Source organism: Lagopus leucura, unplaced genomic scaffold, assembly GCF_019238085.1.
Source record: "Lagopus leucura isolate 7727_CA_CO unplaced genomic scaffold, USGS_WTPT01 Super-Scaffold_741, whole genome shotgun sequence".
Classification (NCBI taxonomy): domain Eukaryota; kingdom Metazoa; phylum Chordata; class Aves; order Galliformes; family Phasianidae; genus Lagopus; species Lagopus leucura.
In genome coordinates, this window is record NW_024962256.1 from 6,760,998 (window position 1) to 6,779,171 (window position 18,174).

Genomic DNA, 18,174 nt, shown 5'->3' on the forward strand with positions numbered 1-18,174 from the left:
TCAAAATCTCATCAGTTCTCACACAGTCAACTCAACAGTATAACAAATTACTTCTCTCAGCTGAATCCAAGTGGATCCATCTGATCCCAAACACCCTTCTTTTCCTTCACAATGTCACATTCACCTTGGTTTCAAATCTCAGTCCTTACTCTCAAACTCAGTCCATGCAAAGCATCCCACCAAACAGAACAAAACAGGAACGGAACTGCTATGAACAGTCCACAAAATGTGGGTTGTTAGATTGTTTTGTTATTGGTTGATTGGATTTTTGGTTTTGTTTCACAAGCCTGCTGCCTATTTTGCTATTAAATTAACTAATGAAGCTTGAGCACATATTACTTGTTCATTACTTTAACCCAGGTATAATTGAACAGCTTGGTCGGAAGGGACCACAAAGATAAGAGTCCAACTCTCAGACCCCCTCAGGGGTAACCAAATACTACAACCTGCTATTAAGGGCATTGTCACGTGCCCTTATAATAATATTAGAGCATTATCATCTCTTCAGTATTAATATATTTGTACACATTAATTGCTGATTTAGGTCTTTAAAAGCCTCCAGCATGAAAGCAACCTTCCTTCTGGCTTAACCCTCATGATACTGCCTTTGTATTTCCTGAAATTAAATCAAAATAGTTTTTGGTCATTTAAATTCTTCAGAAGCCTGAAATAAGCTAAAACTAAGTTAGAGAAAAACATGAAGAAGCTGGATCTATTACTAAGCATTTGCCACTAGGCATTCTAATGAGACCACAGATTACTTTAAAGTACTCATAGTATAGCCCAAAAGCTTTATTGAATATCTAATAAAAATGCTACAATCTAAAGCTTTCAAGTCTTAATCACATGGAAAATATTCAGTGCTGTTAAAAAGTAAGTATGAAAAACAAAGCTGTAAATGGAAAAATATGGACTTTGAGAATTCAGGAACTGGGGAAGAGGTTTTTTATGTTTACAGTTTTATGAAGGTTTATCAAATGGGGACATTTTTGTTATTCCCTTACAGTGAGCCAGGTTAAACAACAGTCATTACTTGGGAATAACATTTCTGATTAGAAAATTTCCTTGCTTTGTGGTGCTGCAACATGAAACAAGAAAAATAAGGAACAGCTGCAACTTTCCAAAGGAACTTTGTTTTTTAATTAAAAGTTTACTTCAGTGACAAAATTTGTGAGTAGTTTAACTGCTGTTTAGAGAATGAGTGCACAGTACCTGCTAACAGCACTGCTACCAGTATGGTTACTCTACAGTTACTGAGCCCTGCCAAACCACGACGACCATTTCAACACTGCTGTTACCACTCTTAAACTGGTGGGTGTTCCTCTTGTGGAGCACAAAGAATACTGGTAGCTGAACAAACTATTCTGTATTGCCCTTGAGAGTGCAGAAGTACCCTCTGAGGTATAAGAACAGACTGACATAAATGTGTCAGTTCAATGTCTTAAAGAAGGAATGGCTGACTATCCTGCAATAGCAATGCCCCAGCATTAGAAAAGAACATAACTGCAATTGGTGGCCATTAGCAATCACCTGTGTCTTCCAATATTTGGGAAGAAGAGCATGAGATTTTTAATGAAGAACTCAAAAATAGTTTGCCTCTGAATAAAAAAAATACTGTTTTATGGTTTAGAATAGAAATTTGAAATTGAGGTGATAGGATGATACTGCTTGCCTACATATCTCAGCCTAGAAATTAAACACTGCAAACCAAATCACAGTTCTGTGACCTCCAGCAAAGAACTTGCCAACACATCTTGAGAAGGACCTGAAGTTTCATACAACAGAAACACTGCAACTCCCATAAAACGTACCATCAACTATTGTTAGGTTCAAACACACTGGAAAGGGTCAGTGTTTTTTCCTTGTACTGTGTTACCTTGCTTTACTTTTAAGACCCTTAGAAAGGAATCTTCTCATCCCATTTAACCTATCGAGACACCCACTCTGAGTCTTCAGACACAGCAACTCTCACCACAAGAGACTTATTCTCCCCCTTTTTTTTGAAGTTTCCTTTTAATAAATCTACCATTTATTTTTCCATATCAAACTTAAAAAAAAAAAAACAACAAGAAAATTGTATGAAGATGGTGAAGTTGTGCAGATTCTCATTTGCTATTGATTTTTGCACACAAAGAAAAAGGAAAGCAGTGTCACGAGACAGAGCAACATGCAGTGTTACAGAAGGAAAGTGTCTCAGCAACGGAGCTGCACCTTTTTCTTATTGCCCCATACTGCTTCTGCCATTATAGCTGTTGCTGTGTCTCTCTGAAAGAAAAATACAGTGATTTCAAATGCTTAAGGGCTCACTCTACATTAATGGTTTAGTTCAGATTAGAAACATACTTTCGAAGCAAACTCGCTGATCATCCCATTTACTGCACTTTGCTTCATGTGACAGAGGTGCCCTGGAGCACGGCAATTCAATTCTTTTGGTGTAAACTTAAACCAGTTGTGCTCAAACCCTCAAATAACCCTGCATCCACAGGAAAAGACATAACCAAGTGTGAAGTAAAACTCCCCAAAACGCACATAAATGTGAACCAACACCAGGTTTTCAACAGCAGAATATTGGCTGTTTACACTCTAGATCATCACCTGATGATGCAGATGTAGCTTAAACAGTGAAAGACTTCTTCAGAGTAAGTCCACACAGCATATAAAAAGGCTGTGGGTAATGCTTTCTGGAAAACAAAAAAAAAAAAACCAGAAAAGTAGAGTGCTTCTCTCCTCCCAGGGGATTCTCTCTGGCATCTGAGAGTCAAGATGATGATTAGCCGCTTCTCTTAAGCAGGTTGAGATCAATGTTAGAATAGAGAAAAAATAAACACCAGCCTAAGGAGGGAAGAAGTCAACCTGCATCTTCTTATCCAACTACCAAAGAGTGAAGCATGGGGAGTAAAGGAAAAACCAACACACCAACCTGAAGCCCATGTTATGTGTCACAGCTGTACTGTCAGGCTACAAACCTGGCTCCAAGTCTTTCTCTCAACCTTTTGCACTACCGTTCTTCTGGAGTATTCACAAAGGAAAGCCTGATTTGGAATGCTGTTGCTGAAGTTATGCCATAGCAGTAAGCAGCCAGAGATGAGAGTCCCTTGCTTCATTGCCATTATGGTGTTTCTGGAGGTCAGTCAGAATCAGTTGCTAGCAACATAGGGCTGTACATGCCAGCACACCTTTCCTGCTTAACCACAGCCTAAACAACACACACATCTCTGCAAGGCAAACACAGACACCGATAATTGCAGCAGAGAACAACAGCCATAGCTTCATTCATTTTCTGTCATTTTCTATTACATTTGTACCCGCTGCAACCAAAAAGCAGACTTCATAAGCACATCACCAGAAGCTGGTAGCAGCCCTCTTCAGATTTCAGGTCAGCTTTCCCAGTATCTTGCAGAAACCACCCACACAGGAAATACCTTTCCTGCCACTTTAAAGGAAGAATCTTTTGTAACATAAATTACCTCTCTCTTGAAGTACATCTCCACAACCAAAAAATAAAGAGATGAAACGGCAAAATCCCTTCACCTTTACTGAATCCAAGTGACAGATCTTTCTAAAGCTACTTTCTTCTCACTGACTTCTTTAAGCTACTATTTCTTTTCCTCTCAACACTGAGAAGCTGGGACCTTGTCAACTTCCACAGCAGGATTCCAGCCCAAATCTCCCTTTGTTTAGCTTCTGTAAGGAGAACAGGGGTAATTAAAAGCAACTGATCTATCCACCGAGCAGAAACAACAGTACGCTGCAAATGGAACAAACAAAAAGAGCTATTATAGAGCAACCTTGCTTTTGGTACCAAGCTCACAAAACTCTTACAAGGAAATAACACAGCAATTAGTTAAAACCACCCTCCCCCCACTGATTTTTACCTATTCGTAGTAGTAAAATTGGGGAGCATGAGGAGCTGTTAGCCACTTCCACAACTGAAGACATTTAAAGACCTCAGTAATGACCTTTTTTTTTTTTTTAAAGACACAATGCAGGGTGTTTCCAGGGCACTGCAATTACAACCCAAGAAAGCCACCAGAGGTGACAATGACTGCAGGAACCCAGAATGAATAAAGGCAACATTCTTCGACTGACAAGTAGGTATCCTCTGCATTATTTACTTCTGAGGCTCCTTGTAAATAAGATGCTGTATCTCTGTTACATTCACTTAAGTAGTTCTGCACATGACAACTTCTCCTAAGCCATTTTATAAAGCACCCTTATTCTGTCAGAAGCCCCTTCTGCATCCTCCTGTTTCCAACCACAGCACGAGGACTAGGAGCCCCTCGCAGCCTGAGCAGTATCAAACACTGAGAAACAGATGTATGTTACACTCACTTCCTGACACTTCTTTTTCTCTCTTTTAATTTGAAATAGAGAAGGAACTTGTAGATGGAACTGCAGTTTCCCTACAGTCGCCTCCCAAACATAGCCTTGGATGGAAGAGCCAGCTGCCAGGCTCTGATGGAATAAGAAGGCACTACAAACAGAAATGCCTGCCCATGAAAAACATAGCAACAAATTCAAGAGCAGGTGTTACTATATTCCTTGAGTATAAATCACAAGCTGATTCAACAAATGTTTTGGTTCTTCTTTCTTGGAGGACGCACTTCTTCATGCTGAGCACAACCAGAACTCAATTTTTTCAGTACAGATCACAAATCATAGAATTTGATTTATGTATGCCTGCTCAAAATGTTGTTTTCTTCCTTCATAACACACCAACACTTCCCTATTGAACCAAATCTGTATAAAACTTTAGAATAAACAGTATCACACATTGAAAGTGATGCTTAAAAGTCACAAAGCCCGTATATACATCTTATCTTCAGACCTGTCGTATTTCTGAACATTAAGGAAATATCAATCTTTCTGGTATGAAAATCAGCAATCTACAACAGTTGAGAAAACATTAGAATTTCCTCTGTACCTCAACAGTATTACACATACTGTGCATATTCAGTTATTTCTTCAAAATTTGTTCATAAGTTTGGAATTTTATTTTGCATACTTTATCTGAATTTAAAGATCCCACTACTCAAGGTTTAACCAGTCAGATCAGTTAAGAGTTTATGCAAGTCTTAGGAGTAAAACAGTAATGAAATGACTTGCTTTGCTAAGCTGAAAGTAGACTGAAATGAAATCCAAGAAAGGTGCTCATAAACAACACTCTCCATGTAGAGCAGCAAGACAGGTGGCAGATGATTTCTCAATGTTTTCCTTCCATTTCAATTCTGTAACTACCATAGAGCTAGGGAAGAGTACTTTTTTCCCCCCTTTCATTGCAATGCATTATCTGTGGCTTCTATTCAATTCTCCTACATCAATTCACAGAAAACTACACAGCAACAAATTTGACATTACTTACATTCTGAAGATTTGATTCAAAGCGTGACCTTTACTTTCTCATTGAAAAAAAAAAAAAATCACATTCATATTTTCATTGCCTGAAACATGCACACACTTAAATCTAACAGCACTTGAATTTTCCATGATTTTCTTGGAGGAATCATCATACCACACTTCAGTAAATGCCTTTGGCCCAAAATACAATGTTAGGTGATGGATGGACCTTCCTCACTGACCTCACATTTCCTAGCTGATCTGATGCCTAAAAGCTTTACATCACAGACTTTTCCAGACGGCAAGAAAATGATGAAATTAAACTGATGATCTCCCACTATTCTGGTGTACCTCAAACCCTTCAGTCAAAGGAGACAGGCATTACTAACCAGGAGAAATCAGAAAGAAAACCCAACCCTTGCCACTCATCATCTGGATGCAGCATACACACACCAATTGCTTCAAGGTAAATACCAGACCAATCATTACTTCATACACAAAAACATTTTAAAATAACTGTTGACTTGTATCCCTTGATGTGGTATATAAGAAATCACAAATTTTGTAACAAAAACTTAATTTTAATACACTTGTTTTTCATTTATGGTTGAAAATTAACACAGAAGAAACAACAGTCCTTCCTATGCCTTCAAATGGAATTTGTATTTGAGCCTTCTTAACCATTTGCCATTTTCTGTTTGCTGTGGATTTCTGCAATATCTGAAAGCACTGCAGTTTTCCAGACTCCCATTATAAGAAAAAGCCACTAAGGGTACTCACGCATTAGGTTGTAAATGTGCTTTTCTGCAACATGTTCCGTAAACAGCTTTATAAGGTCATCTTTTAAGTCTCTGTTAAGCTTGGTTTCTATGTAAAATTTATTCTGGAAAATAAGACAGAAATATTAGCGGTTGGTTTTCATAATAGGAAACAAAAACCTTTTTAGTCCTGAATAAAATAGTTTATATTTTTAAAACCGTAGAATATTTAACCCGCAAAATGCTTCCTTGGTGCCCACTTTTATATTGCATAGAACAGTCCTGTACAACAAAAAGACACGTATTTAAAATTGAGTCTGCATGTGGTACTACAGCATTAATAAAGTCAAATATCTACAGATGTTTGGTTTTTAAATGCATCTACAGATACATCTACGTATTGATCCAGATGAGAATCTGTAGAAAAAAAAAAAGTGTTTTAGAACATCATAAACACCATAAATAGTAAAATAAGGCTGGATATCACATTTAAAATACCTAATTGTGATTAAGCCATTAAAATAGGTATATTATAGTAATAAATTACCAGTAGAGCTATTCATTCCTAAGGTTCATTGATAATCTCAGAAGACAGATATCCAAAATTAATGTACTGTGAAATTAAGTGATATATACAAACCTGTATTAAACTAAATTACATTAAAAATTTTAGGATTCAATTATCTTGACCCACTCAGCATTAATAAATTTGTCTCCCCAGCCCTCAGAAAAAATTCTACTCGTGATCTCCCCGAGGGGCTTTAAACCCAGTGTACCACTTGGCGTTACTCCCCAGTTCCAAAACTGCAATTAATAGCAAGATACCCTGACTGTATTTTATGCGTGGGCATTAAACACCCAAAAGCGTAGCTGTTCCATGAAAAAAAATCTCCTATCACTTCAATACTAACTTGGAAATAGGCCAACTGAACTCATCTGGACAACCTGCATAGTATTATGCAGCCATGCTACTAGAAAATCAACTTAATCTTAAGGTACACAGTAGAACACTTACACGATACTACTTTTTTCCACCGATGGTTAACTGTCATTAACAGCAACAGAAATTCACAGTAATAGAAGCAGCTCTACTACTAGGAAGTACCAACCTACACGCTGTACTTCAGCCTTCTATCAGTTTGATTTCTTAAGGCTACTCTACAACACACAGTGACCTCAACCAACACAGGGCAATGTCAAGCTGACCACATTCTCCTGAGAGCCGACAGAGGAGATACTACCTTCTTTATTTTCACAGCCTCAAAGCTGTCTTACATTAAATGCAGCTGACAAAGACATGCAAAAAAAGTGATGCTATTTTCATATGCAACACTTGAAAAACCTAGAGCAAGTACTTCATTGCCAGCCCAGAGTGCTGAAAGGAGATAGCAGAATAAGTGTCTCATTCTTGTTAGTGGAAAACCAGGAACACCTTTCACATAAGATGTCACTACTTTGGCTCTATCAGTATTTATTGAAAAGTGATTTAACTTCAAGATTTAGCAGACAGATAAATAAATAGTAAATAGATACTAGCACCTGAGAAACTCAGATATTATGCAAGCATTTCTTCTAGAAACCATCCTGACATTAGAAGACACAATTCTATTAAAATCATTAAAAGGAGAGCAAAACACTCTTTAGAAAGAAAAAACCAACAGTACATGGGTGTTTATTACCTCATTCATGTATGTATACAAACATCTCTTCATGTATACACACACAAGACGCCCCCAGCTAATAAGCAAGTGCAAAGCCACCCAGTAAGAACGTTTTAGAGACAATGATAAATAAGGTTCTAATCTCAACTAATTCAAATCCACAGGGTTCACAAGAATTAGGCCCACCTCATACCACAAAATAATAGATTTTTTATCTACCTAACTATAATTAGCCAGCAAGAACTTATCTTCTAAGCACTGATTTTAATTTTTCTTTGAATACATATCTTTATTCATTCATGTGTGCAGTGTACTGTCACATGTAAGGGCTGCAAGCATCTAGAATAACTTCATTTAGACTTATTGATCATACAGAATACAATTATTTACTTGGTATTATCCTTGGACATAAAGACCTTTGTGCTAAGCTGACTTCTAGCTTCATTTGCTTCACCTGCATTTCTGTACCAGAATTTCTGAAGGAGATTAAACCCACTGAATTTAGAGTCAGAACAGTGATTTAGTTAGTTCTCCGTGCTTTCCTGAAAAGTTCAACGTAGCAACGGATGTAGCATCATCATTAGAAGAAGAAAACCACTAATGTTCCTAGCAAAGAAGGAATGAACAATTCCCCAGTTGCAAAGTCAGCCCTCTTAATTGTCACCCAAGGGCTTGGTCACCACATAAAAGCACACTAAGAAAACTCCCATCCTGTGTTTCCACCATTCACACAAGAATATGGTTTGGTACAGACCAGCAAAGAGAAGTACTGCTGTAGATTTCAAATGCACAGCACTGAGCCCTAAGGCTAATTACATCTCTTGTGGCCAACAAAAGACAAAAACACATTCCAGTTGTATTAAAAACCTTTATATTTTCCTTAGCTTCCTAGATTTTTAAACACGTAAATGCATGTCTGAAGTTTTCCTAAGCATTAATATAACCATCTCTTTAGAACAAAGCTTATTAGTGCAAATCAGCAACTTCAGAAACTCCTGATTAAAACAATTACATCGCTATCAAAAAAGTAAAGCAGTGGCATTGTGAATAAAAAGGCAGAATCCAACAACTTAGTCCACTTCCATTAAATGCTCCTTGGAAGTACCTATTAAACCAACTGCAAAGCTGTAATTTATACTGGAGAATAACTAGGCTTTCAGCTCCTGCAATTGTTTTGTAATCTTATTTTCTTGTCTAAATAAAGGAAACTGCTGCTGCATGACAGAAAACGCAGTGAGATGCAATAATGTAAGACTGCAGAAGAGGCTGTACATATAAATACTTCCCAATATACACAAAAAAACTAAGAAGAGAATGTTTTCCATCCTGACTTTTCTAGCAGCATCTTCCAAATCATGTGCAACTGATTAAGATATCAGGGAACAAGTTTGAGTCTTAACTTGATATTATCCTTCAAAACAACTATATAACTGATACAACAGCACTGCATTTGGCAGAGGAACAAGCACAGAAGTTGCTCTCAGGTCTATTCTCATTTGCAGGAACGTTAAATGACAAGAACTGCAAGAAAAACAAAAGTTATCACCATGAACACATTCCTTGGCTTACACGTGGTGCTGTAGAAACAGGATTTCATTTTGTATGAACTAGGTGAAGAGTAGATCAGAAGAAATCCAGTTATCTACATGGTGAAACTATGCTGAAGGACTATAGCAAACTACTCTGTTTCAGGTACACCCACTACAATGTAGGTCTTTGTTTCCCAAACATTGGGATGCTACCAACGAAAATAACTTCTGAGGAGTTTGAAGCAATGTTATGAAATCTAAAGCAATTTGTTTTTTAATGCATTTCTTTGTTAAAAATTTTATTTCTAAGCAAATCAATGTAAGGATAATTTCTGGGAGGAAGGCAAGCTTTAATTATTCTTTACCATTAAAAAAAGCAATAAGAAACTTGGCATTTTGACTAAAGTTATGCATATTACAGACTTTTTCAGAGATACAGAAGACATCATTAAGTACACGATCTGCACAACAGTTACAGTCAATGCCTCCTGAACCTCTGCAAGCATGCCTGACAGAACTATGAAGGTTTGCCCATGCCCAGTCAGCAGTCAGAATTGCTTTACCAACCAATACAAACATTTGAAAGAGACATTTCTTTCAGGCACAAGATGTCCATCTTGTCTTAATTTGTGCAATTTAAAAGCAATAAAATCATCTTTATAACCTGCCCAAACAACCAAGCCAATACATAACAAGTCAGTAGACCATATCAAAAAAAGATACAAATAATGGCCTATTTGGTAAGGCTGCTTTCAAGTCAAAATAAAAGTAATTCCTCCTATTTCCAATAATACAATACTAGGGCAGAAAATCAATTCCAGAAGTCTGCATTAAGCAGCATAGCTTCCCTTCTTCTTCCCACACATCTTTATCAGAACTGCTATACAGGTAGAAAAACAAGGCCTGAATGGTAAAAGCTGCAAGAAAAATTGTTAGAGTGCATTTTACTCCTTTCAGGTTTTAGTCACAATCTTGTGCATGGACATAAATTATTTGAACATAGTTTTCTAAAACTTACCATATATATGAAAAGAGGCACAATGCTCTGCAATGCTCCCATATATTGTCCAAGAGCTACGTTAAATCTTTCAATATAGAGATCTGGAGGGCTGGCCTGCAAGAAACCATAAAAGTCAGGTTGTAATTTGAACAAGAGAAAGATCTGGAACAGCATGGGCTATGCTTTCACAGCAAACTCAAAAACTACACGGCATGTGATCCACTAAAAGCAAGCCACACATCTTTCCAGAGTTTCTACTATCACTCCCTGCGGCAAGAAGGATTTTCACCACTAAGTGATTTTGCTTAGGACTGTGTGTGAGAACAGGTGCATTCAGTACGAAATACCTCATGCCTGTGGCAAAATAATATTTAGCATATGCAAATAAAAACACTTATTAAAGAGTAGATATTCTTTTTGAAAATGCTCTCTATCAAGTCTACGATCCACAACCAGATTTCACAGCATTGCAGTGTGTGCACTGATCCTGCTGCCCTGAGACAGCAAAGTGATGCTGAGCAGCTGCCTGGCTCCTCAGTGGGCACGGAGCATATCCTCCAGCTTCTGAGAGCACTGTCCTTCCCAGAAAGCATTTTTCGTTTCAGCTGAGTCACACAGAGCAAAGCTAATATTTAGGGTGTTGAGTCAGAAGGGCTGAAGTAATATCTTCAGAGAGCTTTGCATCTGAAACCTACACAAAAATCTACTGCATGACCTTGTAGCCCCAAGCAAAGCTGCCATACGAAAACTTGAAGTGCTATCTCCCCGACAGGCCTTGCAGCACCACTGTGACAGCTGGTGTTTTCTGTGTGAAATACCATCTTTCCCAAAGGAAAAACATGGAAGTTCACTGCAGAACAGGCTTTTTTAGCTAAGTTAAATTGTGAGAGGAAGCAAGAAAATAGGAAGTACTAAGCACTGCCTGCTTTACAGATACTTGAGATTCAAGGAGCCACATCAGAGCACTTCGGAGTGCACTAAGCCAAGGATGGATATATCTGCAGAGCTGGGACAAAGCATTCCTCCACTCATCTGCACTCCATTCTGACCATGCAAACCCAGTGCCCCCACCACTGGCCACCTCTTGCTCTCCTCCTGTGCTCCCTTCACTAGAGTAGGGCTGGCTGCCTGAGCTTCTGCTGCCACACGCCCATGGATAAAGTGATGCTCGCTTACAAGCAGCACAGCTTCTTTTCTCTTGCATCATCTTCCTCTCCTACTGCTCTATTCAAGAGAGTGTAAAAAGGCAGCAGCAACAAAAAGCCTGCAAGAAAACACGCTCTAACATCTTACACAAAGCATCTGCGATGTGAGAAATGCTCAAGACTGACTACACCACAACTACCTTATCACAACTTACAGCTCTTATCTTTAAGCAGCAGATTTTTCAACATTTGCACAAACATTCAGCAGAGGCCTACAAAGAACAGTTAGAATTCTCATCGGCGTTTTGCTCTATTAAGTGGTCTCCATTTACAAAACCTTTTTTCTTTATGCTGGCTTCCTTAGCTTCCCTCCTTAATATGTTTAATGAACACATGAGTAATTTTCACAGCTAACTCCAATACAGAACACACATTTCAGGAAGGAAAGTAAACCTAGCAGAGAAATATATATATTATATATGTGTGTGTGTGTATATGAAGATACATCTAATTTATGGCAAATAACATGCAGTGAAATCTGTATTTCTAAGCAAAACGTATTCCTGCTTCAGTCCTTTCTAACCTCAACTTTAAATATGGCTAAGACACTCTGGTTTATAAAGACTTGGTAGGCAACTTCTAAGATTAAAGAAAAAGGAAAATTGTACTTCAAAGAGCATGTCAAACAGCAGGCAACAACAGCCTCACGCAGGGCAATGATTTTCTCACACTGACCGTCCACACTTTCCACTTAAAACAAAATACAGAAAGCATCTGGACAGTTTGCCAGTCCTGTTTACAGGGGCCATCAAGTTTGATACCTTTTTGCTGCACTGAAGAACACCATTTGCTCACCACGCAAAGCCTGTGTCATACAGAGAGCAGTGTTAAGAAGGAATCACAAATGCACACCCAGCTGCCTTCCAAGAACAACCTCAAGTCTTCAATCAGAAAATACCAGCAAGTTGTTGGCTACCACTGCCCTACAACCAAGCAGAAAATGAGAGCTCTAGGTGCAAACAAAAGAGAGTGAGAGAAGCCCTAAGAGCTACAAGGGAAGCAATCACTAGGCAAGCATTCAGCTTTGTTCTTAACCTCTAGAAAGCAAAATCATGACATTAACATCTCATGACCACTGAGTCCTATTCTCCTGGTAGCATTTCAGCACTGGAGATGCAAACAGAAGAGCATCAACAACCTCATCCCACTTGTTTCAAAAGAAAAAACAAGAGCTCAACAACCAAACTCTCCTGAATTATTGCTTGATTTGTAAACTTAAAGAAAACCACTCACAAGCACAGGCCAAAGAACTCAAAAACAGTATTTTCACAGGTCATCTATTTTCAGTCACTGCAACCTGTGTGGAGAAAATAAAACCAGCTCTATGTCTTCTGCTCACTGTGTTGTTGCACAGATGCTCAAAACAGCCATACTGATAGCAATAACTTGTCTGAGCACAGGAACTTTCTCCATGTTCTCTATTCATGTTAGTATGACAATAACTGGATTGGGATTAGCTTCATATAAACACGAATTTTATTTATATTTAAAAAAAAGCACTGCACTAAGTCAACCAAACAACCTTTTGTGAACAAACAGAGGTTCTAAGATTGTTCTATTAAATGGCCAGCATTAAAAAAAAAAAATAAAAAAAAAATCTATGCAGTCTGCTGTGATTTTATAAGAAAATAAAGAAACTGCTTGAACTGGGATTTTCTATTCTTGGTCTTAGTCCAGAAACAGTAACACATGCATTCAACTTTTAATTACACAGGGAGAAAAATGATAAGAATATTTATTCCTCACAACCCTCTAGAAAATACTAAGTCTTTAAAAACCATTCCTATCATACCTGAGGGATGTATTAAAGCATCTACCGATAAAAAGAAAGAAAAATGTACTGCCAGCCTAAGGATTTCCCAAAAGAGGAACCTCACTCCTCCACTCCTCATTCTGAAACCCATCAATCTGACAACTCATTTCCCCTTTCAGTTGGCTCCATATGGAAAAACAGCTCAAATCCTCTCCTACAAAAGGTCTCATCTACCATTCACAGGTAAGTACAGTTTCCAGCAGCAACCATTTAACGTGTCTGTTCACAGGAGAAAGCGAAGTCAGATTTCTCAAACTGTGATCAAGTTGTACTAAAAAACAAGTTGAAGATGTTAAATGAGGTCAGATTTCTCAAACGACGGAGATGCATTCATTTAACATCTTCAACTTGTTTTTGAAGACTTTCCTAGCATAAAATACTGTAGCTGTTTTTAAAGACTGATGCTAAGGACATCGTTAAATCTCCTTCCACATAACAGACATCTCAGCACCAAGAGATATGAGAATTAAAAGCACATTTGAGAAAGATGACGTCTACATCTTATACGTCATCCCTAACAAGCAATGACATGCAGTATACTAAAGTGGCCTTCCCTAAAACTCTAGCAACTAATATAATATCTAGTCGTTTGAACTTACATATATGTGAATATGGGTTACTTTTTTTTTCTGCAATCTGAATATCATACTTGGACTAAACACACAAAAGAACAAGCAGCAGAAGGCAGGCTGCTGGCTCAAGACAAAACTGCTCATTAAGAGAGAAACAATGACAACAGGTCTTTGTTTCAGAACACAAAACTCATCTGTTTATGAATACTCATCTGGCACAATCAGCAACATGCTCAGTAAAGCCTGCATTCTTACACTGCTGCACAGTTTCATTTTCTTGGGAACACTCACTGCCAGGATGCCAGCACACATGCTGCAGTATCCCTCCCATGCCTGCCAAGTGAGAAGAGAGTGAAGCTACAACTACATGAACTAACTCGTTATTTGTGTAAGCGCTCTGACTCTTCTAAAGCAGCTTTTGTTCTTCCTCAGTAAGCATCATTTGCTTACTTTGCCCTGCAGATATAGGAGATTCCCAGGTCTGTCTCACCAGCCAAACACGCTATCAAAACTTCTTATGAAAAACACTTAAGCCAAAGTTCAATTTATTCAAAGACTGTCATCCATTAAAAGCCTGCCCTCAAGCTGTACACCATAAATACTCATAACTGTCTTCATCTTTTTGACATCCACACACCAAGATGAACATATTTCTACATCTGGTTTCTGAGAAACTTCTAGTACTACTCATTTGATCTGATTCAGTTCCATGTGATCAGAGCATTAACAGCCTGTTTTACAGGCAATTAAGTAATGTTCCCTTGTAAAACTGCTGGATGAACACCTACAGCAGCAGAATGATATTCTTCTGCCCCTTAAATATCACTGACCAGATAAATGGCCAGTTTGAGTTTCCTCTTAAAAATACGTACATATTACCTGACCCAGAAGAATGCTGAGGAATACCAGCATACATAAGATGACTTGAGAAATGAAGGTTCTCACTTTGTTCTCCAGCACAACTTATGCTCTTTTGTACACACAGAACACAGCAGTTGCAGTTTCTTTCTTAAATCAGTGCTTGAGAAACTCTAGTAACTATGGTAAGCATTCCAGAGAACGAATCAAATATTTTTAAATAGTAAGAGCTCCTTTGAGGGTTACTTTCCTGATGTTTCATCTCTTGTAGCAACCACCAAGGCTTGCTACCTCCTTTAATTCAGCCAACAAACCAAGCAGTACCCATACAAACAGTGGAACAAGAAGGGGATTCTTCACACAGGTGGCATGCCCAGCCTGACCTTCCATACAAAAAATAGGCAGAGATGGTGTTGTCCGGCTGTATGATGGAACTTCTGACACATGTAACCTTCAACATACCTTGGAAAGAAAGCAAAGCATCTACAAAACAGTTTGGGCTAAAACTTAAAGTATACTAAGAGCTGCAGTGTTGTACCTAATGATGCAGTGTTGATGAACTGCCCAGTTCAGTTTTACTCAACCTGCAGGTGATGGGGACTACACAACAACTGTGCATATAGCATCCACCAACACCAGAGACTGTTCAGCACCCTTGTGTTCATAATAAAATAGTGTTGTTCATAATAAACACACTCCTCTCATCATATAACAAAGGAGAAAAACCTCAAGCTCTCTAGAGCGTCCAAGAGGGTAAACAAGCTATCAGCAACTGGCTCCAAACTCGATACAGTGCTTTTAGACAGGTGGAATCTAAGCAAGAAATTCTGCCACTTTAGCTCTGTTTGGTTTAAAATAAACAGCATGCAAGCAAACTAGTGTTAATTTACTTAAAGAAACACAGGACTTCTCTTAGTAACTTCACTGAACACAAGAATTACAGTCAGTGAACAGAACTGTTTCTGATAAAGACTTAGAATCAAGAGAACCCTTTTACTCCTTTGCTCTAAAATAAAAGCCTTGTGAACACAACAAACTATTGCTTTTCACCTCACTGTCATTTCCTAAGCAAATTACTGAGATTTTTCTAACCAAACCAATAATAGGTTAACTGTACTTGCACTTTGTCATGGGCCTGCTCAATGCCTGGGTACATTTTGATTGCCAATTCTCAAAAGTCCTTTCCAGTGTCACTTCCTAAAGAGATACATAATGGACAGAGAAATTAATTTCAAATGACTTTACCAAGGCACAAGCGACATGTTTAGGCCAAACACTCATCATTAACGCAAATACAGTCTTATAGTTACACTGTTTTTAAAAGGAAATGTATTTAAATTGAAATTATGTCTACATATTCACCCCATCTCATACATCTGAATGACTCAGCACTCACCCACAAAAACAGCTGTCACTATTTTAAACCACAGCATAATGGGCTATGTCCATTACCAATGAAAAGTTTCCAAATAAAGCACCTTGAAAAAAAAAATCATCAGTAGGCATACAGGTATAATAGGCCTCAGGACAACAGCAAGTACATCCATTTGTGTGTTCTGCCATCACTCTCTTTAAAACACAAACCAGAATTCTGACCAACTAAGAGTTAGGGAACCTTCATCTTCTTGACAAAACTCAATCGTACTAATGCAGAAAAGCTGGTCCAACATCAGCTGGGAGAAAGGAAGGCAACCCTTGCTCATAGCCTCTCCCTCAGTGAAAACAGGCGGAGGAGAGGATCATTGACCTGCACAGCCAGGAGGGAGTAAGACATGTCTCGAGATATATAAGCCTCTATCTCAAAGGAGTGATGATGCAATAAGAAATTCACCTCATCTCAATGTACTTCTCAGCAGGCAATGTTCACGGCTTTTCACCCAATGCCGAACACGCTGAGTGTGCATTCAGCCCACTCATATTTTCCTAACTCCTCCCTCACCACCACAAATTAATTTCTCAAGCCGAAAATGTGTGGGGCAGCCCTTCAGGTGTACTAGGGTAACAAACACCAGCGCCACCCAACACAACACCCAGTCAGTGAGAGCAGAGGCGAGCAGATGACGACTTGGGAAGGTGCGCATATCCCACTGCATCCTCAGCAGTACCTGGGGCACCCAGACCAACCTTGCCCTCCTCCATCCTTTCACCAACTTCAGCCAAAGGCAGGCTTACCAGACAAGCAGAGGAAGAAAAAAAAAATACATAGGGAGTTCCTGCAATAAATGCAGCAAGGAAAGAGGATAAACTTCAGTATGATGAGGAACTAGCAAAAGCAGGTCGGACTGGTCTCCTTAGATGCTCCACTTCCACCATTTGGTATCTGACAGTTTTACTGCTGCTGCTGAGCACTCCTAGTATTGGAATGGCTTGCTCTGGCATGTTGGTTACACGTAGATATTCTGCAATCCACCTGCCATGAAACCATTGCACTTCTACGCAAAGAAGCAGTTCAGCTTGTCCAGAACAAGACACTGCAACTGCCCGCCATATCAGTTGCTGTGATGATCTGCGTTCTCACACAAAAGCCCTGGCTTGTCCTGAGCAACCTTGGCCTCTCTGTACATAAAAATATTACCTCTCATTAAGTCACACCTCACCAACTCAAGAGAATTCCACAATTCAATTAAATATTGTTGGCAGGTGGAATGAGCTTACATCAGAGAAAGTGAAACATCACATACTGTGCACTGAAAGGACTTGCATACATCCTATTTATATTGTGTGAACTGGAAACTTCCAAGTGACCGACGTTTATGAAGTGATTTTTTGTTGGTGATTGTAGGGTAAAGATCTAGCACCATGCTGCAGCCCTAAACCCAAGTGACTATATGTCACCAAAAGGAAAAAAGAGCAAAGACATAGGATAATAAAATGCACTGTAGTAATGTCACAATCTAATACAGTTTCTTTACAGAACAATTTTTTTTTTTTTTTTTTTAAGGCATACAGGTTTTTCTTCAAGCAGCTCAAAAAGATGTATTTACCATTTACCCAAAAACAGAGTCACCTGAAGATGGTACAGTGTTGTATTACCACTCTCCTGCCACCTGCCATAAGGTGTGTCTACCCTACCTATGAAAAGTTTTGCAAGACAAAGGCTGCATTACACAGTTGTCAATTACTCCTTCCACTACTCGGGTTCAGAAGACTACCTGGTTTTTAGGCAGAAGAACTGAATGCAGGACTGAGGAAGCCATCAAGGACTGCTACAAAGAAAAGAATTTGGGGTATTTCCAAATTCAAAGCAGTACAGTACTCTCCTAGGGAATGTATCAGAAGAACTGGCCAAACCTGTACAGCTGCAATGATTCTTACTTCTCACAATCAGAGGAAAAATGTACAGGCTGCACCAGTTCAGCGGGACCCAGGGAAGACTTCATTCTAAACATTATGCTTATCTGCACTGACAAGCAGTTACAGAACAGCTGAGGCTGTCTCTTT

At 38.7% G+C, this 18,174-nt stretch overlaps 1 protein-coding gene across 1 annotated transcript in view; it reads right to left on the minus strand.

Annotated features, from left to right (window-relative positions):
* Nucleotides 1-18,174, minus strand: part of CACUL1 (CDK2 associated cullin domain 1) — a 38,582-nt gene that overhangs the window by 10,263 nt on the left and 10,145 nt on the right. Inside the window, exons 4-5 of the mRNA XM_042863754.1 lie at nucleotides 10,304-10,399; nucleotides 6,118-6,220 (exon numbers count right to left, since the gene is read on the minus strand). Of these exons, the coding sequence (XP_042719688.1) occupies nucleotides 6,118-6,220; nucleotides 10,304-10,399 (199 nt within the window). The remainder of the gene's footprint in view (nucleotides 1-6,117; nucleotides 6,221-10,303; nucleotides 10,400-18,174) is intronic.